Raw genomic sequence first — 24,740 nt, forward strand, 5'->3', positions numbered from 1 at the left:
TTCAGTTGTCTGCGCTACCCTTTGGCTTATCTACTGCTCTCACAGTATTCGCCAAATGCTTAGCCCTGGCCGTAGCATTTTGCAGACAGAGAAATATACAGATTTACCCTTATCTGGGCAACTGCCTCATTCAGGCAGAGTGCAAAGAGAAGCTGCTGCAGGACGTTCTCTTTGTCAAAACCCTCCTAACTTCCCTTGGGTTCACCATCAGTGAGAAGAAATCAAAGCAAACACCCTCCAGGAAGATCATTTTCTTGGGATCACTGCTTTGACACAGCATCCCAAATGGCCTTCCTATCCCCAGAAAAACAGACCTTCCTGCCTCTCTACTTTACCCAACTGGTTTCCAGAAGTCACCTCACTGCGAGGAATTTCCTGCAAGCCTTAGGATACATAGCATCTTGCATCCTTCTAATTCCTTTGGCCAGGCTTCACATGAGGAAACTTCAGTGGGTATCTAAAGAATCGTTGGTGTCAGCACACTCTAGAGACCTCTGTCCCTTTGATCCCCTGTATAAGGGCTGAGTTTTTCTGGTGGGCAGGGACCTGTGCCAAGAACAAGGGTCTTCCCTTCTGGGCAGACCATCCCCACCGACACCTCAGACATTGCTTGGGACTCCCACCTAGCAGGCAGATGCACCCAAGGTGTTTGGGATACCCAGCACCTTCTCTTGCACATCAATCAGAAGGAAATGGTGGCAGTACAAAAGGCTCTGACATCCTTCAAACCTCATCTCAGACCAGGGATTCTCCTTATCAAAACAGACAACGCCGCAGTAATGTGGTACATCAACAAACAGCGAGGGACCCAATCTTACCATCTGTGCAGGCTAGCTATGAACCTCTGGCTGGCAGCCTCCTCCATGGGATTACACCTAATTGCTCAATACCTACCAGGGCTCAACAACACCCTGACGGACCACCTAAGCAGAAACTTACTGGACCCCCACGAATGGCAGCACCACAGAAAAATCTTTTTGCAAGTAACTCAGGAGTGGGTAACTCCGGTGGTGGATCTCTTTGCTTCGCACTTTAATCACCAGCTGAAAAAATTCTGTACCAGGGAGTATCACCACCTAGCATGGAAAGTGGTGGATGCCTCGACTTTCCCCTGGAAACTCCCTCTTTGTGTACGCATTCCCTCCTCTATGTGTTATTCTCAAGGGGTAATGATCAAGATAAGGGAGGAGAGACCAAAGGCCATCCTCATTACTCCAGATTGGCCCAGACAGCATTGGTACCCCTTACTGCGCAGCCTGATATTACAGCCTCCTAGGCAGCTTCCCCTGATCTCAGACCTCTTGACCCAGGTGGGGGGGGGGGGATGTTGCACCCAGACTTGCAGATTCTCAAACTGTCAGCATGGCTAATTCTTTTAAAGCAAACTAGGGGCCCCTGTTAAGCAAACAGGTCATAGACATTGTCACAGAGGCAAAGAGGCCCAGCACTAGAAAATGTTACACAGGGAAATGAAAGGATTCTGCTCCTGGAGCCAGTCTGGGGGGGCAGTACCTCACAACCTTCCATCGCTCTTATCGTGGACTACTTAGTGGCGTTACTCAATAGTGGCCTCTCCTTCTCTTCTATTAAAATCCACGCCTCAGCCATTTCAGCTCATTTTGATACAGACCAGCCCTTCTTTTTACATCCTTTGATTAAACAATTACTCAGAGGGGCTTCTAATATCAGACCTCCCAGAAGGCCACCCATGCCAGCCTGGGACCTGAATTATGTTTTGGAAAAACTAACCTTACCACCCTTCGAACCTGCTGCTTCAGCAGGATTGAGATACCTCTCCTGGAAGACTGCTTTCCTACTAGCTGTCACCTCAGCCAGAAGGGTTTCAGAACTTCAGGCACTCATGGCCATTGAGCCCTTCTTCATTTTCCTTTCAGACAGGGTCTCCCTGAGGACTATCCCCCTCCTTTATGCCCAAGGTTGTATCTGATGTGACCCTCAACCAGGCCATACATATACTCACCTTCTTTCCTAATCCACAAAACAAGGGGGAAAGAATTCTGCAGTTGTTGGACATGCACAGACAGCTCAGATAATAACTGGACCATACTACACCCTTCAGAAAAACAGACCAGCCTCTTGTCAGCTGTGCCCCAGGGGCAGAGGGGAAGCCCATTTCCAAGCAAACCATTTCCAAATGGATATTGCACTGCATCCATTTCTGCTACAGACTACATGGGAAACCACCCCCTAAGTTTGTCCGTGCCCATTCCACTGGGGCAGCATCCACTTCCACAGCATTCTTCAGAGGAGTTCCCACCAGGGACATCTTGGAAGCTGCCACCTGGACCTCTGTCCACACCTTTACAAAGCATTACCACCTACCTCTTTTCTCTAAGGCCAGGGCAGGGTTTGCTTCTGCAGGGCATGCTAAAACCATGCCTAGGTCTCTAACTAATCCTTCCACCACTCTCCTCAGCTTAGGAATCCTCCCACAGGTGATGACTGCAACAGTGAAACACGGAGAACATAGTACAGTTGTGTACACTTGGCATAAATGTGGATGTTCGAGTGTATTCACTGTTGCAGTCCTGGTTTCCTCCCTCCTTCCCCCTTATAGCCTCTTTCCTTAGGGAGACATAAGCTTCTCGCGCTGGCTTTTAGCTACCAGCACCACTTTACCATATCTCCCTGTGCTTCTGACTGGTTAAGGCAAGATACACTGATGTAATGGCATCGGCTGCCTTGCTTTATAGTACCGACGGCCTGACGTCAGTCTACAGGCGACAGCAGCCGATGCAGAAAAACATTGACTCTGGCATTCAGGACGGCCGAGGGCTACCACAACAGGGATAACCCATAGGTGAATGACTGCAGCGGTGAATACACTAGAACATCTACATTTATGGTAAGTGTACACAACTGTGCTATCTGGATGAGGAGGCCAGTCCTCGTCAAAATTCAGTACCCCCTCCAAATCCTGATAACATGCTGTACAGCCATGTCAGTGGCTGCAGAGAGAGTGCTGTACCTACCTGAAGTAAGCCTGGGACTAGCCTAAAAAACAAACTGTCCCCGGTGGCATCTCAGATTAAACAGGGAATATAGTAAAGGGGAAAAAATAGCAAAAGTTTAGGAAGTGTGATTCTTGTTGAGGTAAAAACTTTCTCATAAAACTAAATAGACAGCTAAGAGGGCTAATTAAATCAAGCAAAGCCAACTTTGAGGTTAAAATAACCTTCTTGGTGAAAGTTAACCATAAGCCCTTCTTCATCTGTGCTAGAAACTACAAGGTCAGCACACATTAATGTGCTGAACTGCTTGTTAATGGTGCCACATTCACCGAGCTGGGCGATATAGTGAACACATTAATTTCCAACTTTACTCCCTTCTCACCCCAACCTTCCCCCCCAAAAAATGCTTCGAAACATAACCCCTCTAACTATAACTAGGGAGCACGTACTGGTTGCAGTTGCTACAGCCAAGAACACTACCTCATTGGATCCTGATAACATCCTAGAATGCCTTCTGAACAGTCTATAATATAACTTATCAAGGACTCCTGGTGGATGAGTTATCCCTTAATCAGTCTGTTAATTTGCCCACTTTTTTCTCTCTCCACACACTGCTAGTGAGAAGGTGCTGCACATGTTGGATGTGCATAGACAACTCAGATTTTATTTGGATAAGACTAAAACTTTCAGGATATCTGATAAACTCTTTTATCTTTCCTTTCATCCTAGGTTTTTAAGATTACCTGTATCCAAGCAAACTATTTATTCTTGGATCTCAAAAGCTATTTCTTTTTGTTATTCCTCATGGTAAAGAGGCTTTCTTACTCTCTTAAGGCACATTCTGGGCTGTGGCTTCTGATGCTTTTTTCAAGTGTTTGGATACTAACTGTATTCTTGAGATGGCTACCTACACTTGTGCATACATTTACCAAGCACTACAAGTTAGATGAAATCTTCAGAACTAGTGCTGGTTTTGCTAGGGTCATCCTTCATGACTTTCTAGAGGGCTCAGCTCATTCTTCCTACTCCCAAGTTTCTTTCTGATTTTTGATACTCTCCCTGATGTTGTGAATACTGCAACAGTGAAATGGAAGGACATGGCACAGTGTAAAATCTTGCCATAATGGTAGATATCCTTCTCTTTACCTTTGCAGTATTCACTTCCTCCCTCCCTCCTCCCCATGGTCCATTTGCCTTCTGGATGTACTGTTTACCTTTTTCTTTTCCTTGGATTGACATTCCTACTGGGGTGGTCAGTTCTGAGGATGGTACGTCCAGACGTCACCTTTATGCCCTTTGCTGTGCAAGAAGCATACATGTGACATATGGCGTGCCTTAAAGCAGCCTAAAGGCTTTGGTATACTGCCCAGATGTTGGGCTGCCCTTTGCAAGGGATCCCTGATGTTATGAATACTGCAACAGTGAAGAGAAGGACATCTGTTATGGTAAGATTTTACACAACTTTACTACTCGGCGAGGATGGACCCCTGCTCATACAAATCTATTGATAGTGTTCATATAAGATCGTTGTTGTACTTGTCCTTACTACTGGGACTTCACCATTAGGTGTCCGTGGCATCTCACCCAGTTTCTAGAGCTCAGGATCCTTTCCCTTTAGTGTAATGTATGCTCAACCAATTGGTACATCTGTTTTTCTACAGTATAAAGCAGAAGCCCACCTACGGCATCTCAGAATTTTCTTGTATGTTTGCTGCAGACTGTAAAAAGTCTCTGCATCAAGAACAGCTTTTTGAAGATCACATGGTTGGCAAGCTTCAGTGATCCAGAAAGTAGATAACTGCCCTTTGGGGAATCTATTCATCCTTCTTGCTTTATGGTTAATTGACTTGTATTTCTTGATATTTTTTCTACTTATGGCATCAGCCTCAAGTCCAGGCCCAAAAAGGGTGGCTGCATCTGCAGTTGACAAATTCCAAGCACAGACGGTCTGTGTTGCTGTTTTGTTTTTATACCACAGTTTCCAAAGCTGTGATGTTTGCCAGAGATTCACTCCCAATTTTTTTTTTTTTTTTTTTTTTTTTTTTTTTTTTGCATAGGCTGCGTATCCTATAGGATTAACTTTGTTGGAAGAAGTTCAAGGTCTTAGCTCAGTTCACTGTGGTGCCTGCCAGGATATCTTCTCCTTCAACCTCATGCCAAAGTAGGAGCTAAAGGAGAAGATGGATAGAGATACAGCAGAGTTGAGGCTGACCTCCATCATCCCTAATCGGTCCAGAAGTGGTGCTACTTGTGAGGCTTCTTTGCAGCCCTTGGACTGCACACATACTGTTTCTCAGGCCATTGGTGATGCCCCCCTTGAGGGTGCTGTGCTTAGAGAACTTAGCACACCTTCCAAGACTGATCCACAGGAGAGTTTTTCCTGACATCCAACCCTGGATGAATGTGAAGGAGGCACAGATTGTTTCAGAAAGGGGAGGGAGGGACATAAAGGATTTTGGTTATTGAGGAGGTTAAGAGCTTCATTGTGTAAAGGGCTTCCACAGTGAATGCTAAGGATATTCCTCTTGACTCCTTGAACAGTGGTTCTCTCTTACCCATGATATACTGAAGGCTTTGCTGGCCCTTCAGTTAAGTGCTAAACCTGAACCTTCCTTGTCTAAAACCCAGTCCCCCCCACCCGAGAAAGAGGGATTCATTTCCTGCCAAGGAAAGGATTTCCCAGGAAAGTGGGTGGGAAGAATTAGCTTCTTCTTAGATGTCTTCCCCTTAGCTTTGAATGCAGACACTGGCAGCTTCTTAGAAACTATTCTGACAGTCACCAGTGCTTACGAAACTTGACAGGTTCTAGAACTTGTATACAGTGCAAGACACTCGCAGTTTCTTGTTTAGGAACCCAGTGGTGTATCCAGCCTTGCTTTCCATGAATCCAGAGAAAGGGTCCAAATTGTTTTTTGTTTTTAATAGAGAGGTTAGGGAAGAACTTGTGTATGCTTGTTACCCAGATTTTCAATGCTGTCAACTGTCAGACTGTCATGATCAAGTTTTCAATGGCTGTTTTAGACCATCTAGGAGAGAAAATAAGGGGAGGTGTCTGATGCTGATCTGATGGCACAAGTTTTAGAGCTCACGCTGACTGATAGGTGGCAAAGACTCCCATAAGTGTGAATATGGTGCTGTGGATGCAGCACCCAGTACAACAGCTTTAGGCTGTCAGATTAGGAGTCATGCTTGGTCTAGGCTACAGTTCTTGACAAAGAATGTGAAAACAGATGTTCTTCGTGTTTCACTATTGCAGTCATCACATTTGGGTTATCTGCATGCAATAGCCCTCAGTCGGCCTTATTATCAAAGTCTTGGGTCCTACGTCGGTTGCTGTCTAATCTTCCGTGACGTCAGGTAGTCTGTTATAAAGCATGCAACCGACACCATTACATCAGTCTTTCTTGCAGTGTGGTGCCCGAAGCAGAAACAGTTCGCAAGTGCCGGTCGGCCGACTCCTGAAAATTTTCATTTTCGAGATTCAGAACCTAAGTCTTCAACTAAAGCCAAGTACCCCATTGGGGAAACTTTTTCTTGCTCTAAACCAATGTCAGTAAAAGTCAATAATTGTATTTCTTGTGGAAAGCAAATACCTCATAAAGATTTTCATTCGTACTGTATTATCTGCCTAGGCCCTGCCCACCACGTACCTCGTCTGTTTTGTGCCTTATTTAAATCACAAACTATTCGTCATCTGTACATTTTCGCTTCTAAATATTTTGGTACTAATTTCAATTATCCAGATATGTCTTCGGTAAGCCACCTGACTACCGACATTCCGAAAAAACGCAAAGATAAAGACAGAGACAGGCCGCCTAGGATCAAAGCTGCCGACGACACTTCTCCTAAGCTAGTCTCCAGTACTCAGTGAGGTGCTTTCGCAGCCCCTGATACCCACTACTTCAGATTCACAGGCCTCTACTGCGACCCATTCGGAGTCCAGTATGCCACTAGATGCTTCAACTGTGGAACCTGCGGATGTCTCTACCTTAGATGGGTCTGGAGCCGCTGTGCAGGCACCGGCTTCTGAGGGTGTATTCAGGTCTACTGACTTGCATATTAAACAGACGCCATCTTCTTCTTCTAGGCCTAAAACTCGAACCATGCCTAGGAAGCAGACGCCCAGACTGCATGGTCAGGCCTGCATGCATAAAAAACAAATCAGAACGGCAGAAGACCTTATTACTCTAATCAGGGGAAGCCAACCTTCCCTCCCCTGAGACCTAGGACTGAATTTGCTTATGATACTTCTGACCAGGATTCTGAAATTTCTGTCTCCTCTGATGACCAGGATTTACCCTTATCTACCTATGAGGATTCTGATGCAGAGGACTCTATTCCCTCTGCTTCTCACCCAGAGGATTTTTCTTTTGGTGAAACCTTGCATACTCTTAGGGAACATTTTCACTGGGAAAGCCAGGATTACTCTGATTCTAAAAAGAGGCTTAGAGATTTCTTACTCCTGCCCCAACACAGGCCTTTAGCTATCCCTCCTGTGCTGGACATTGTTGATGATGCCTTTTCTGAATCTAGCTTGGCCCTTGACTCTTTACCTCTTGCTCCCAAAAAACCTGATAGATATTACAGGGTTCCTGATTCTCATATTTTCCATTTTAAAAATCCTAGTGCGGACCCTGAGACCATTTCACAAGGAACCAAGGGCATTAAGGCTACTACTGTCAAAAATCCTACCCCCTTTGATAGATATTTCAGGGCCTTGGATAGATGGGGTAAGAAGGTATACACCTCTGCAACCTTGGCATTAAGGGCCTTAAATTGCCAGTTTCATATGTTAAAATAGCAGCATATTATTGGATTGCTTAAACAGAAAATTATGTTGATTCCTGATTGTGCTGAAAATAAGGATTTGCAGGATTTAATGCATTCTGCTCAACAGGTTGGAAACCATACTTTGCAGTGTGGTTTTGATTCACTAGAGGCATCTTGCAGAGCTGTTGTCACCGGGTCTGTACTTAGAAGGCATGCTTGGCTTAAGGAGCAATCTTTGCCAGATCATGTTAAAACTAAATTGCTGGATGCTCCCTTAAATCAGGACCGCCTGTTTGACGACAAAGCAGAAGAACTTTTTAAAAAGATGGAGGAAAAAGCTAAATCTATGCAAACTGTTAAAGATTTCTTATAAGTGCAGCCTCCTAGATTTAGCAGGCATTGGCCCTCAAAAAAATTTATCCTTTCCTGCCTCTTCTAGGCCTTCTCAGTTCAAACCCCAAACCAGCAGAACACCCAGGCTTCAGTCCCAGGGTATGCACAGGACTAAGCAGTGGGGGGCTCCCACTTCCAAATCAGGGAGTAGTAAGACTCCCCCCTATGGTAAACTGTCTCAATGACTTAACTTTAAAACTTCCAAGCACTTCTCAACTGACTGCTCATTTAGCGGGAAAGATTGCTCTGCAAGCAAAAAACTGGAAACTCATTACCCAAGACAAATGGGTTTTGAACACAGTTTCCCAAGGATACAGATTTCACTTCCACACGCTACCAACCCCAAACGGTTGGCCAGATTATACCCCCAAATCAGTGGGCAGAGGCACAAAAGCAAGTACTCTCTCTCTCTTAAGATTAAAGGCTATTCAGACTGTACCAGAAGAGGAAAAGGGACACTGTTTCTACTCAAGACTGTTCCTGGCACCCAGAAAAGACAACTCATGGTGTCCTGTCCTGGACCTGCCTATCCTAAACACCTTTTTGGTGATTTCAGAATTCAAGATGCTAACTCTTCACCAGTTTCTTCCCATGATAGGCAAAGATGCCTGGTTGGCAACACTGAATTTAAAGGAAGCCTACCTGCACATTCCAATCAGGGAATCTTGCAGAAAATACCTACACTTCAAAGCAGGCTGCATGCACTATCAGATCTCTGCACTGCCCTTTGGCTTATCTACTGCACCCAGAGTATTCACAAAGTGCCTAGCTCCAGTCATTGCATTTTGCAAGCAAATAAATATTCAAATATACCCATACCTGGACGATTGTCTAATTCAGGCACAAAGCCAGGACATACTTCTGAATCATCTGGCATTTGTACAAAGGGGTTAACTTGTCTGGGGTACACCATAAACGAAAAGAAATCACATCTGGTACCCTGTCAACAAATTATATTCCTGGGAGCAAGCTTGAACACACCTTCCCAGATGGCTTTTCTCACGCCAGAGAAACAAATTCATTTGACAACTTAGTTCAAACTAGTGGCCACAAAAATCTTGCTATCTGCAAGGCAAATGCTGCAAGCCTTTGGGGTTCATGGCCCCGTGCATTCTACTAATTCCATATGCAAGAACTGCATATGAGGAAATTACAATGGTATCTAAAAAGCCTATGGTGTCTATATTCTCAGGATCTAGAAGCAATGATTCCTATCATACCTTGCCTACAGTTAGAATTCCTTTGGTGGGCATAGGCCTGCCACCAAAACAAGGGACTACCATTCACTCTAGCCCCTGCCGCCCAAACCCTAACAACAGACATATCAGGCTATACATGGGGGGCTCACCTGGCAGGGAAGTTCATTCAGGGCAAATGGAACCCAAATCAAATGAACCTGCATATCAATCAAAAAAAAATTATAGCTGTACAGAATGCTCTGACAGCCTTCAAGGACCACATTCTTCCAGGACAATTATTGGTAAAGATGGACAACACCACTGTTATGTGGTACATAAACAAGCAGGGGGGGGGTATCCATTCTTACCCCCTCTGCAGACTAGCCATGGCTCTATGGAACACAGCCTTGAGCTACCAAGTGCATCTACAGGCTCAATTCCTGCCAGGAAAACTAAATACACTGGCAGACGATCTAAGCAGAAATCCCATGGACCCACACGAGTGAAAACTAGAACCAAAGATTTTCAACATGTTGATCAACAAATGGGGGATCCCGGATATAGACCTGTTTGCCTCCCCCCAGAACTACCAATTGGGCAAATTCTGCACAAGGGCTCCCCACAAACAAGCTTGGAAAGTGGATGCTCTGTCCTTCAGCTTGAAAAATCTATCAGTTTATGCCTTTCCTCCTCTGCCTCTCCTCTCCTCCTCTGCATCTACTCTCCAAGGTGCTACTAAAGATCAAGTGGAACGAACCAAGGATGATACTAATTGCACCAGACTGGCCACACCAACACTGGTACCCCCTCTTGCGCAGTGTGTCACAGCTGGCCCCATGGCACCTACCTCAGACCCCTACCGTGCCGTCTCAGATTCTGCACCCCCAGCTTCAAACCCTGAACCTGGCAGCCTGGCTAATTACCTAATCTCTCCATTACCATCCCTCAGTAAACAAGTGTTGGATGTCATTTTGGAGGAAAGGAGGCCTAGTACTAGAAAATCGTATGCTGAAAAATGGAAAAGATTCTGTGCCTGGAACCAGACTCAAGGGATGGCCACAACAGCGCCCAATTTACCTCCGATTCTTCAATACTTAACTACAAGGGCCTTTCCTTTTCCTCAATCAAAATTCACGCCTCAGCCATTTCGGCTCATTACAACACAGAACCACCCCTCTTTTCTCACCCACTGCTCAAGCAGTTCCTCAGAGGGGCCAAAAACTTAAGACTACTCAGGAGAGCCCCAACTTGAGCCTGGGACCTTAATTTTGTATTGGAAAAACTCACTCTTCCTCCTTTTGAGCCAGCTGCAACTGCAGAGTTAAAATTCCTTTCATGGAAAACAGCTTTCCTTTTAGCAACCACTTCAGCAAAAAGGGTATCTGAATTACAGGCCCTTATGGCAGTGGAGCCTTTCATCATCTTTCATGCAGACAGGGTGTCCCTCAGGACCAGTTCCTCTTTCATGCCCAAGGTGGTATCCAGTGTGGCTCTTAATCAGTCCATTCATTTGCCAACCTTCTTTTCTAATCCACAGAACAAAGGAGAGCGGATACTGCACTCCTTAGATGTACACAGACAACTTAGATTTTACTTGGGCAGGACTTAAACCTCAAAGGAAATCTGAACAACTGCTGGTGGCATTTGCTGCAGGGCCAGAGGGGGAAGGCTATTTCAAAGCAAACCATTTTCTAAATGGATAGGCCATTGCATTCATTTCTGCTATAAGCACCATGGAAAACCTTTCCCACAGGGGATTAGACCCCATTCAAACAGGGCTGCATCTACCTCTACAGCCTTTCTCAGAGGTGTCCCTACCAGGGACATCCTAGAAGCTGCTACCTGGAGTTCTGTACATACTTTCACCAAGCATTACCATTTGCCAATTTTCTCTAAATCCAGAGCTGGCTTTGCCACTGCAGTCTTGCAGGGCCTTATAGCTGGTCCTATTGCTACCTAAACTCCTCCTCCCATCCTTAGCTTTGGGAATCTACCCAAATGTGATGACTGCAACAGTGAAATACAAAGAACATAGCACAGTTGTGTACACTTACCATAAATGTAGATGTTGGAGTGTATTCACTGTTGCAGTCCTGGTTACCCTCCCTCCAGCCCACTGACTTCCTTTAGCTATATCTCTGATGTTCATCGTGCATACAGCTGCAGTTGTAACAGATGGGTTCTCCTGCCGTCAGGCGGGTCCTCGGTCGGCCGAATTCCAAAGTCTAGGTCCAGCGTCGGTTGTCATCGCTTCTTCCCTGACGTCAGTGCGACAGGGGTATAAAAGAACCAGCCAACGCCATTTTCTTCAGTCTTTCTTGCCGCGCGGTGCCCGAAGCAGAAGCAGTTCACAAGTGCCGGTTGGCCAGCTCCTGAAATTACGAAAATTTTACAACCGAAGTCTTCTTGAAAGCTAAGTACCCTGTTGGTGAAACTTTTCTTGCCTCAGACCGATGTCAGACAAAGTTAATAATTGTATTTCATGTGGGAAGCAAATACCGCATAAGGATTTTCATTCCCTCTGTATTCCTTGCTTAGGCCCAGACCACGACGTCTCGGTCTATCGTTTTTGTGCTACATTCAACAAACGCACCATTAAGCATCGGGCGGAGTTCGCCCAGCACTATTTTGGCAAAAAATTTAACTACATTATGTCGTCGGATACTCCGACTCCAGTTTTGTCTAAAAGATGCAAAGATAAGGACCGACACACGAGGTCCGCGGCCTCTACCAACACCACGCCAAAGCTGACTACAGGTGGTCCGGTTCTCAGCGAGGCACCTACGCAGCCCCTGCCTACCGACGACACTTCATTGGCGGTGTCTACTGTGCCCGTGGTTGCAGGCTCCTCGGCCCACACCCCGACTACAGATACCGAAGCCACTCTAGGTGGTGAAACTCAGAATGTAGACAGGTCTGCCTCCTCTCAAGGTGTCTTCAGGCCTTCCTCTTCTTTTTCCATCAAGGCTTTCACTAAGTCTAAAGCAGCCATGCATTCTAAGAGACAAGCTACACAGGGCCCTTCTCCAGGCCCCATGCCTAAAAAACAGATGCTTAAAATGGCTGAGGATTTAATTACTCTTATCAGGGGTTCCCAACCCCCCCCCCCCCCCGGACAAAAGGCCCAGAGTGGAGGAAGAATCCCCCTCCTCGGACCAGGCCTCCATTATTTCAGAGCACTCTGATGAACAGGAACATTCATACTCCCCTTTTGAAGATTCTGATGCAGAGGATTCCATTCTCTGTCCCCCGAGGATTACTCATTTGGGGAAACCTTGCATACCTTGAGGGAACACTTCCACTGGGAAGGCCAAGAGTACTCAGACTCCAAGAAAAGGCTTAGGGATTTTCTCTTGCTCCCTCAGCACAGGCCTCTGGCTATACCTATACCTCCTGTCTTAGACATACTAGATGATGTGTATTCGGAGGCCTGCCTTAACCCAGACTCTTTACCTCCAGCCCCAGTCAAGCCTGACGGGTACTACCGGGTTCCTGACTCACACCAGTTCTTATACAAAAGCCATGCGGCTGACCCAGAAACTATCTCACAGGGCCCCAAGGGAATTAAGGCCTCCACTGCTAAAAATCCATTACCTTCCGAGAGAGATTCCAGATCTTTAGAAAGGTGGGGGGAAAAGGTATATACCTCGGCCACCTTAACCATGAGGGCATTAAACTGCCAGTTCCATATGTTAAAGTACCAACAGTTTCTGTTATCACAGTTGAGAAGCAAAATGTCACAACCTGAACAACCAGACTTGAAGGAGTTGCAGGATTTGATGCATAGTGCAGAACAAGTGGGTAAACATAACTTGCAATGTGGTTTTGATGCTCTAGAGGCCTCATGTAGAGCTGCTGTTACAGGATCAGTCATACGTAGACATGCCTGGCTCAAGGAGCAAACCTTACCAGATCATGTCATAACTAAATTACTAGATGCCCCTCTACAAAAAGATGTATTATTTGGTGTTAAAGCTGAGGAGGTATTAAAGAAAATGGAGGAAAAGGCTAAATCAATGCAAACAGTGAAAGATTTTCTACAGGTACAACCTCCACGTTTCAGTAGAAATTGGCCTTCCAAAATTGGTCCTTTCCAGCCACGGACAGACCCCAAAGAGGTAGATACAGGCGCCGAGGGGCAGAGGGCAATCTCAAGGATCGTTTAGAGGCAGACAATGGCAAGCTCCTACACAAAGAGGTGGTGAGGATAGTTCACAGCCATTCAGAAAGCAAACCCAATGACTTTCCCCTTTGCATGCCAAGCAAGGCTCAAATGGCAGCACCCTTAGGCAGAAAACTGGCATTATTTTCGAAAAATTGGCATATTGTCACAAAAGACAAATGGATCCTGGACATTATAAACAGAGGCTACAGATTCCATTTTCACACCCTTCCACAAAAGAGAGGCATGCCAAACCTGCCACATAATCAAAGGGCAGAGGCACAAAGACAAATTTCAGATCTCATGGACATGAAAGCTATTCAAGAGGTACCTACTCAAGAACAAGGTCAAGGTTTTTATTCCAGACTATTTGTGGTACCAAGGAAGGGAAAAGATTGGAGACCTATTTTGGATCTATCCATCCTAAACACATTTTTACTCGTGCCAAAATTCAAGATGCTCACATTACAGCAGCTTCTTCCCATGCTGGGCAAGGAGTCTTGGCTGGTATCATTGGACATCAAGGAGGCATACCTGCATGTCCCAATCAGACAAAATTGCAGAAGATACCTCAGATTTCTTGCAGGTTCAACCCATTATCAATTCTCTGCATTGCCCTTTGGCTTATCTACTGCGCCCAGAGTATTCACGAAATGCCTGGCATCAGTAATTGCCTACTGCAGACTTCAAGGGATACAAATATACCCATATTTGGACGACTGCCTGATCCAAGCGGACAGCAAGCACATACTTCTGAAACATCTGGCTTTTGTAATAATGTTGTTGAATTCTCTTGGGTACACAGTCAACAAAAAGAAATCAAGGCTAATACCCCCACAAAAAATAATTTTCCTGGGTGCCAACTTGGACACAAACACCCAGATGGCCTACCTCACGCCAGAGAAACAGGGGCAACTAACTCAATACTTCAGAAAACTAGCAAATTTCACCAGGCTGACTGCAAGGAAAATCCTGCAGGCTCTGGGATTCATGGCATCTTGCATCCTGCTAATCCCATGTGCAAAGCTGCATATGAGGAAACTTCAATGGTACCTGAAAAACCTATGGTCTCAACACAGCCATAGTTTGGAAACAATAATACCACTGATTCCATGTCTTCAAAAGGAATTTCTGTGGTGGGCTCAAGCATGCCAAAGAAACACAGGTCTCCCATTCTGCAAGCCTCAAGCAAATCAAGTCATCACAACAGACACCTCGGACTACGCCTGGGGGGCGCACATGACAGATCGGTGCATTCAGGGCAAATGGTCCCAAAAAGAAAAGCACCTACACATCAATCAAAAGGAAATGCTAGCAGTAATAAATGCTATTATAGCTTTCAAAGACCTTCTGCATCCAGGCCAACTATTGATAAGGACAGACAACACCACAGTAATGTGGTACATAAACAAACAGGGAGGAACCCATTCATATCCCCTATGCAGGCTGGCCATGTCACTTTGGAACATGGCTCTGGAATTACAAATCGAACTTCAAGCACAGTACTTGCCAGGCAAGGAAAACACGCTGGCAGACAACCTAAGCAGAAATATGACAGAACCACACGAATGGAAGTTGCACCTTCAAGTTTTTTCCAGAAATAATTCAAGCATGGGGAAGGCCAGACATAGATCTATTTGCCTCCCACAAAAATCACCAATTGACAAAATTCTGCTCAAGGACTTTTCATCCACAGGCCTGGAGTGTGGACGCTCTCTCTTTCAGTTGGGCAACAATGACAGTTTATGCCTTTCCACCTCTTCCTCTGCTGCCCAAAGTTCTATTAAAAGCCAAAGCAGACAGACCAAAGATGATTCTCATTGCTCCAGACTGGCCAAGACAGCACTGGTACCCACTCCTGAGGAGCCTGACGCATTCCCCACCATGGATCCTACCTCTAATGCCTCCTCTTCTGACTCAGCACAGCTTCAAAACTCTTCACAGTCAGCTGAAAACACTCAATCTGGCCGCATGAAAGATTCCTTAACTTCACAACAGACCCTACTTTCCAAGGAGGTGCAGGATGTCATTTTGGAGACCAGAAGGCCTTCTACTAGGAAAGCTTACTCCGCAAAATGGAAGCGATTTTGTGCCTGGAATGAGAAAAAGGGCCAGAATCCTGGAATACTGAATTTACATAACATATTACAGTATCTAGCTGAGCTGCTAAGCAGTGGACTTTCATTCTCCTCCATCAAAATCCATGCCTCAGCCATTTCTGCAGAATACAACACTGATCCTCCTTTATTCTCTCATCCCCTCTTAAGACAGTTTCTCAGAGGGGCTAAGAATATAAAACCCCCAAGGAAACAACCAATACCTGCTTGGGACCTCAATTTCATTCTAGAAAAGCTGACCTTGCCTCCTTTTGAGCCAGCTGCCTCAACCAATTTGCAATATTTGTCCTGGAAAACAGCCTTCCTTCTGGCTATCACCTCAGCTCGCAGGGTATCAGAACTATAAGCCCTCCTGTCTGTGCAGCCTTTCATCATTTTCCATCAGGAGAGAGTTTCCTTACGAACCAATCCGTCCTTTATGCCCAAGGTGGTATCCAGGGTAGCTCTGAATCAGGCTATTCACTTACCTACCTTTTACCCTAATCCTCAAAACAAAGGGGAGAGACTACTACATTCCTTGGACATCCACAGACAGCTACGTTATTGTTTGGACAGAACAAAGCCTTTCAGAAAATCAGAACAACTCTTTGTGTCCTATGCCTTAGGAGCTCAAGGGAAGCCAATTTCCAAACAGACAATCTCAAAATGGATAGCCCACTTCATACGCTTTTGTTACTCTTTTCATGGTAAAACTGTGCCTGCAGGTATCGGATCTCACTCCACAAGGGCCACAGCTACCTCTGCAGCTTTCCTCAGAGGAGTTCCTACCAAAGATATTTTGGAAGCAGCCACTTGGAGTTCTGTGCATACCTTCTCCAAGCACTACCACCTACCATTATACTCCAAAACTAGAGCAGGCTTTGCCACTGCAGTCTTGCAGGGCATCCTGGCTCCTCCTAGTTCCACTTAGTGCCTACCACCCCTTTTTTAGCTTTGGGATTCTACCCATCTGTTATGACTGCAGCTGTATGCACGATGAACATAGTACAGTTTTGTACCTACCATAAATGTAGATGTTCGAGTGCTAATACAGCTGCAGTCCAGGATGTTCTTCGTCTTCCCTTGCTGCAGTCCTGACTATTGGGTATAGTCCAAGGCCCCCAGGCCCGCATACCAGAGAGAGAGAAGTTGATGGCCATGGGCGCTTTTGACTGACGCTGACGCTCAGGGGGTAACGGTACGCATGACCGACGCTATTTTTTCTTTTTTTGCCGCATAGTCCGGCTGCAGAAGCACTTTGCAGGCGAGTGCAGGTTGATTTTTGAGATTCTCTCTCAAACCGAGTTTCCGAATCGAGTACAGAGTAACCAAAGTGCTAGGAAACATTTTGTTTTTTCTGCCTTTTCTATTGCCCTGATGTCAGAAAAAGTGAACTTTTCCCTCCCTCCCTTCCCCTCTTGGGACAGGCCTATTGGCTAACACCTCCTCATACAACTTGATTGGGGTATTCATTTATGGTGTATTTGCTTGCAACTACTGTTTTTTGATTATATTGCTCTGCACTATTACATAAATTTATGTATTGCCTTCCTTCTGGGGGCACCTGACATCTGGGGCAAGAAAAACTGAAGAAAATGGCGTCTGCTGGTTCTTTTATACCCCTGTCGCACTGACGTCAGGGAAGAAGCGACGACAACTGACGCCAGACCTAGACTTTGGAATTCGGCCGACCGAGGACCCGCCTGACGGCAGGAGAACCCATCTGTTATGACTACAGCTGTATTAGCACTCGAACATCTACATTTATGGTAGGTACAAAACTGTACTTTCTCCTTTACTATACTTAAAAGCATTTTGGTGTATTTGCTTTTTTGTTGGAGGTATAACCTTGTTATATATTTAATTGCTTCCCATTAAGGGGGGCATCTGACATCTGGGGCAAGAAAAACTGATGCAATGGCCCCCTGACATCACGGAACATGAGACAGCAACCGACGCAGGACCCAAGACTTTGATAATCAGGCCGACTGAGGGCTACTGCAAGCAGATAACCCAAATGTGATGACTGCAACAGTGAATACACTCTAACATCTACATTTATGGTAAGTGTACACAACTGTACTCTCCTTAATTTCCCCCTGTGTAAGGGCTTGCTCTTTTGAACATCTGAAGTGAGTAAAAGTATCGAGCCATATTATCATCCCCCATGCCACAGTATTCACCAACCTTATTCATAAACGAGCTTACGAATTGCCTCAAATCGCACTGGATATGGCCCTGTCCCAACCCTGACTAGTGCCCTGTCCATCTCACATGCCTCTCCTCTACAAATGTCCTTTCTTTGGCCAGCCCTCTCCATATCATGAAGGGTAAACCGTGGCTAATGCTACTCAATGTATTTTATTCCTGAAGGTAATATGTTACTACCTGTATATATATAGTCGCAATGCTTTGCAAGTCACAAGTGTCATGTGATTGTTTGTATTGCCCTGTCTGTAACCTGTGTGTAATTGTCATTTGCTAATGGTTCTAATAATTGTAATGTGTACATGTACCTTGGAGCTTTTCTCCCCTGGCCTCTGCTGAAAATGGACATACATCCAGTCGGACCATCCCAGTTAACAAATGTAAAATAAATAAAAATAAATGATAGGAATTACCCTTCCAAACCAGGTTCCTTTTTTGCATGCAAGGAAAGGGCAAACCTGCAAAAGGTGGTAAAGGTCATTTTTAGGAAATGGAAGTAGTAGGAAAGGAAAAACCTGGTGAGAGGGAGCAGGGCCAGCCTAACAGGTCGCTGCTATGACTACATAGGAAGACCTCCCACATCCTCACTTGCTACCACCAGTGGCAGAATTGCAGCCAGGATATCTTGGCGTTTCCCTTTCTCTGAGTCCGTAACAAAGAATGAATTGGTACTACAAGTTGTCAAAGCAGAATACATATTAAACCTGCAAAACCTCACCAAGAGTTCTACTCCCCTCCCTCTAACCTTAGTCTGCATTCTTTCTCTCTCTCTCTAAACCCCTCTAAATTTGTAACTTCTCAGATCTTCTATTCTACTTCTCCCCTTCTATAAGTAAAGCTCTTTTATATAAGGTAGTGGAAACCTATTTTTGTTAACGTAATACTAAGTGCATCAACTATTATCTTCTCAACTAATCTATTGTTAATGCATTGTACTATTTTAGAATTAATAAAAATTAAGTCAACTTTATACTTTAAAAATTAAGTCAACTTTTAAGCAAAACTAAGCGACTGGCCACTTTATCTGCTTGTATTGTATAAAGTCTTAACTAACATTATGTTGTGTTAAAAATGGTATTGCATCTGTGTATATACTCAAATGCATTGTATCGAGTCTTAACTAACATTATTTTTTAAAAATTACAGCCTAGCTGTGTATGCACCTTAATGTGGGGTTTTCTCCCCAGGCCTTCGCTGAAAACGGGTTTTGTGACACAGTTGGACTCTCCCGGTTAACAAATGTCAAATGAATAAATAAAATGGGAAAAGATTCAACAATGAATAGAACATGCTGGAGGGATAGATTCCCTTCACAGAGACTTCCCTTAGTATGGAACAGGGTCCCGATCTAAATAAGACAGAGCCCCTCACTATCACTCTTCAAGAGGAACCTTGATGGGTAACAGAAAGTTCACACCGGGGATCACACCAACAGCACTACTAGATAGGGGCCAAGGGTACTAACTGCTAGTACAAGGGTCTAGGGAATTACTAAAGGGGCGGTGAATACCGCACAACGTGGCTGGGCTAATATATGCCTTCGGGCAAATAGCCCAGTACCAACCTATGAACCTATTCCAGACATATCAGGAATCCACCCAGTACCAAGAGACAAGGAACATGCGATTTCCTCCATGTCCTCTTGACCTTGCAGAAAAAGAAGTCATATAAAAACCAGTCCCTCTTCAGAGCAAAACAAAGGCTTTTACTCTAAACTTTCATAGTTTGCAGGAAAGATAGCACATTGAGGCCTGTTTTAGATTTGTTCACATTTAACACCCTTCTTAAGGTACTGAAATTCAGAATGCGTATCCCTTTAGATCATGTCATTTTTCCTGTTCCAAGAAGCTGTGATGGTTATTCTGGACCTTTAGGATACCTACTTTTCCTTATCCAGCATGACCATAGCTGCTGTCCTCATATTGTTCACAAGGCTGTTGTCATTATTAGTTTATTTCCTTGTACTTTTTGTTTTTTTTTTTCTTTTGCACTTGGGGCCTTTACAAAAATGCCTGGCTCCAGTGATTACCTAGATGGCTGCCTCATTCAGGCACGGTCACCGGAGGAGGTGAACAGGGCACTGGATGTAATTATGGATCTGTTCTGCAAACTGGGATTCAAATTGAACATGCAAAATTTAAGCCTGTTGCAAGGGTGATTATTTTTTAGGCTGCCTGCTAGACAAGTCTACAGAAAACATTTCTGCCCCCTCAGACAGAACGTATTGCTGTCAGGCATATTTCCTTCAGCTTGTAGGTCATATACAGACTGCAGCAAGAGCATACATCAGGGTGCGGGGAGGTGTGGCATTTGTGTTATGGTAATACCTAAAGATAGACAGAATTTCCTAAAGCTCCAGTGGTGCTTAATTTCCACTTGGGCTCAGCACTCTGTCACTAATAAAAATGGTTCCGGTCCTTCCTCATATAGGCAACGAACTGGAGTGGTGGGATAGGCAGAGTATTTGTAGGGGTCACATTTTCTCTGGAAGCACCCAGTCCAAGTCTTATGACAGATGTCTCTGATGTGGCCTAGGGAAGTCTTCACACAAATGTCAAAGTGTAGTGAGTATTAAGGTGCTTCTGAAGGGGGGTGGGGGACAAATATGGAAAAAGCATATTTTGCAGGTGTGACCAACAGTATTACGGTGATGTGGCATGTTAGCAAGCAAGGATGGACAAGATCTCACTCCCTTTTCAAGTTAGAGATGACTGCTGTGGGATCTGGCCTTACAGCACAAAATGTCCATCAAAGCAGTCTGCATACCCTTCCAGACAAATACTGTAGCAAACTGATTAAACAGATCAAAGGCAGACACATGATTGGATGATACACAGGTATGCCTTCCTTCACCTAATGTACAGGTGGAGTGTACCTGAGATGTGTCTGACTCAGAGCAACAAATAACTGAGTCATTTATTCTGAATAGCTCCTTGAAAAATAGGTTTGGCAAAAGCGCCTTCTCAATAGACCAGAGAGATCTGTAATGCTTCCCTTTAATCCCTTACTATAAGGGTGATCCAGAAAATGAGGAAGGGGGGTCCCTAAACGCTACTCATAGCACCTTTATGAGATGAACAGCAATAGTTCTTGATTATGGAAATGTTCAGGATGGAAATCGGATACTACCTGCTGTGGTTGCCCTTTTAACACAGCTAAGGGTCCCTAATGCACCCCAGTCTGATGGTGCTTCAGCTTACTGCATACATGAATACCATTCTAATGCATTTTAGACACAAGTATACAGAGAACTTGTTGGACATTATCAGGGAGGCAAGAGAGGCCAACCTCAAAAAAGTATTATATATCCTAATGAATGACCAATAATTGCTACTATAGTAATGTAACAGGAAAACTTTACTTGCATAAAAATCATTGAGTGCTTCCATTCCAAGTAGATCATGGAACTTCAGAATGCAACTGCATAAATCAACATCAGTTTAAATATAAATAAGTAGATTATATGAACCACTATTAAACAATATACAGCACTCTTAATTGTAACAGAATGCACTCACTAATACTACCTAAATTGTAACATTAGACACTGATGCTCTTTGTAGGCTTTCTTTTACTTTTGTGGCAAGTATAAAAAGTGTGTATTTATTATGTTGGAGAAAGTGAAGCATTTAATGGGGGGGGGGGTGATTGGGAGACCCACTTGAAAAGTAGGGACCTGCATTGTCACTTCCATGCAGATATCACAAAACCCCTGATATGAGCAGTAATAAATCTATTGGTTGCTTGTTAAACTACAAAAGGTCAGATTATAAGATGCCTGTAGTTATTAAAATTGTTGTCACCTTCCTGTAATGGTTATTTATAAAGTTAGACCTAAAATTGCATTTTATGAAAATGTGAAGTGTATTTAAGTGTCAGATTTTAGTTCGTGTTGGAGATGTATTTTGTTAAAATTTTGAGTGTTGTATATTATTTGTTAATGGTGGATCATGTATATAAACTGCTGTTGACTTATGTGGCTGCATTCTGATGATGTTCTATCTATTTGGAATGGAAGCTCTCATTGAGTTTATGTAAGTAAAGTTTTCCTGTAGTTTTATGCTGTTAGCAACACTTGATTATTTTTACCTTCTTTTCTATGTTGTTTTGAATGTTTTTTGGTCATGATAATGAATGACATTTCCAGCTGGTAACGGGCAAAGGAATAAGACCGAAAAGCAGCACCAGTGCCCCCAGTACTGCAGCTTGTCAGTGAGCTGTATGGTTCAGGCTTGGCTTGCACAGCTCTTAAAGTTCCCGTCTAACATTTCAGCTCGTCTGCCCAAGTCCTCCCTTAGCCACCTTAAGATCAGTGAGGCTCTTCTTAAAATGAGTTGCTTAGTTAAGACCAAGGAAAAGGGCTGCCCCCACCCTGGGGATATAAGTTGTGTCCTAGAGAAGCTTGCTACATACCTGTTTGAGTCAGTTGATTCAGTACTTGGTAAATACTTAAAATGGTAAACTGCTTTGCTTGCAGTTATCACCTCAGCTAGGAAGGTATGATATGATATGCAAATAGCCATTCATGTTTTTTCTTAAAGATAATATGCTTCTAAAAGCATGTCCTTACTTTATTCCAACGTAGTGGCAGAATTCTTACTTAGCCATGCCACATAGCTTCAAATCTTCAAAATAAAAGAGAAAGAATATTACGCACACTGGATGTGCAAGACAACTAATTACAGTCTGCGCAAAACCAGAGATGTTAAGAAAATGAATCAGTTTATTTCCTTTGAAAAAAGTAGGAAGATAAGCCTGTATTAAAGAAAACTGTTTCCAAATTGTTGACTTAGTGTATTCAGTTTTTTGTGCCTCTCAAGGTATATTCTAGGTAAGCTTAGTCGAGGCTCATACCAGGCATTTTGCAGCTGTAGTAGCCTTCTTAAAGGGAGTTATAATACTCAAGACATTCTAGAAGCAGTCACATGGGCATTGGTTCACATCTTTTTGAAACAGTTCAGGGTAGACATTAACTCCAGGGTTAGGGCAGGTTTTGCTACAGCTGTCATATGGGGCATGCTGCACTGTAGCCACACCTCTCAGGCCACCACCCTGGCCACCTAAAACTCCAGGTATTCTCCCAGTAGTAATAACTACTCCAGCAGTGATCTTAAGGAGAAACATAGTAAAATTATGTAGAACTTTCTGTCATTTATTTAACATTTATTTACTGGGAAAGTCTGATTAGGACAGAGCCTATTGTCAGCAGAGGCCTGGAGAGAAGTGCTCCCGAGGCATGTCTTTGGAATGTGGGAGGATACCGGAGTACCCAGAGGAAACCCATGGAAACGCAGGGAGGGCATACAGACTCCGCACAGAAGGCACCCTAGCAGAGAAATGAACTGGAGAACCACTTGCCTAATTGTAGTTGTTCAAATAAATCAGTTGTGTTCTTTCCTCCTTATGGGCATTTTGGGATGTGGTTGGGTAACCAAGCCCCACTTATCCTTCCCTTACCTCTTCATATAAGGTTTTGAGTGTGATTATCTCTGGGTAGTGGTTGAGGGTATGCATTTACTACTCTCTTTGTTGGAATTCTCCCAGTAGTTTTATTGTACCTGTAGCCTCTGATATGGGGCAAGAAAGCTCCGAAATGGTCTAGGTGGACATATGCTGTAAAATGTAATGTACAAACCACGTGCCAGGAATATGGTACACTGAACAGAAAGACTCCTGAACTCAGTCAGGCAAGGATATACTGGGCACATATCAGTAAAGAAGTCCCAATAATAAAGTGTACTTCAACAGTGATAAACTCGATTATGTACTATAAGTTCCTACACAGTTGTACTTTACAGTAAGTATGCAACTATCATTTATTTTCTGAAACTGGCTGCTAGAAAAATCTGTTTTGGAAGATATGGCTTGGAGGAAAAGTCTTTGAGATTTGTTATTTCTTTAATAGACCTATTGCATTAAATTATTGCATGCAGTCTGGGTTGTTTGCTTCGTGCCAAAAACATGAGACTGTTTAATCCTTAGTTAATCATGCAGAAGATATTTTTTTCTTGATCTTAGATGCACTTCATAGAGGTGGTCTTAATAATCTGAATGAGGATTTTTTCCAGTTTTATCATTTTTCTTCCATTTTTCCCTTTACATAATACATAATTTGGTGGTTCTCAGTTTGTGACAATTTTCTTTGATTTGTTTTAATCTTAGGCTGCATTAAACATTTTAAAGCTGTTATCAGAACTGGACCAACAAAGTACAGAAGTGCCAAGAACAGGAAATGGACCAATTTCTGTGTGAGTAATGTATATTTCCTTTTGGATTGAAAGTGTGCACGTGCATACCTCTACTGCTTCAGAGGTGTGAGGCAAAGTGCAAATAATGTTCTTCTTGCACATATCTACAAGCTGCTTCATATTTCTAAACTTTAGTAATGAAGGTACGTTGCTTGTTCGTAACTGCGCTTTTTTAGTTAACTGCTATTTTCAGTAGAGAAATTTACTGCCGTCACAAGCCAGTTGCTACATTTAATTGTCTGTATGGGTGGGGGTGCAACATGTTTTCTTGTTACTGTGTGTGGTCATTGGTGGCGGCTCTATGTTAAAAGTAGTGTGTTGCCCTGTTAGACTGGTGACTTAAGTTTGAGTCACAACACTTATTAGAAAAGTAGAAAAAAAGGAGGTCCAAAGACTGGATAAACACTTGGTTTACACCTCAAAACAGTAACAAAAATAAAATACACTGACCACGGCTGAGTAGATTCCAAGTTCCATAAAGATAAAGCTTTAATGAGAAATACAGGAGTAAGCGCTTTCGCGATTCAACAGCTAATCGCTTCTTCAGACTCATTCACATACACCAAGACAATAAATTTAAATCAAAACATATCCAATCAAATAACTGTTACTCTATGATGTCATTAGTAATTCATTAAAGACAAAAATATAAATATATTAAATTTTTTGTTAAAAACACATTTGATGTTATAAAAACAGAAATACATATCATA

At 43.7% G+C, this 24,740-nt stretch overlaps 1 protein-coding gene across 4 annotated transcripts in view; it reads left to right on the forward strand.

Moving 5' to 3' along the window:
* The window catches only part of STAU1 (staufen double-stranded RNA binding protein 1), a 2,205,075-nt gene that overhangs the window by 2,150,982 nt on the left and 29,353 nt on the right, over window positions 1–24,740 (forward strand). For all 4 annotated transcript variants that reach the window (XM_044089934.1, XM_044089936.1, XM_044089933.1 and 1 more), the window contains one exon: window positions 23,942–24,027. In XM_044089934.1, coding sequence (XP_043945869.1) covers window positions 23,942–24,027 — 86 coding nt within the window. The remainder of the gene's footprint in view (window positions 1–23,941; window positions 24,028–24,740) is intronic.

The sequence above is a fragment of the Protopterus annectens genome, chromosome 12.part0 (genome assembly GCF_019279795.1).
Source record: "Protopterus annectens isolate FY-2018-M chromosome 12.part0, PAN1.0, whole genome shotgun sequence".
Lineage (NCBI taxonomy): Eukaryota > Metazoa > Chordata > Ceratodontiformes > Protopteridae > Protopterus > Protopterus annectens.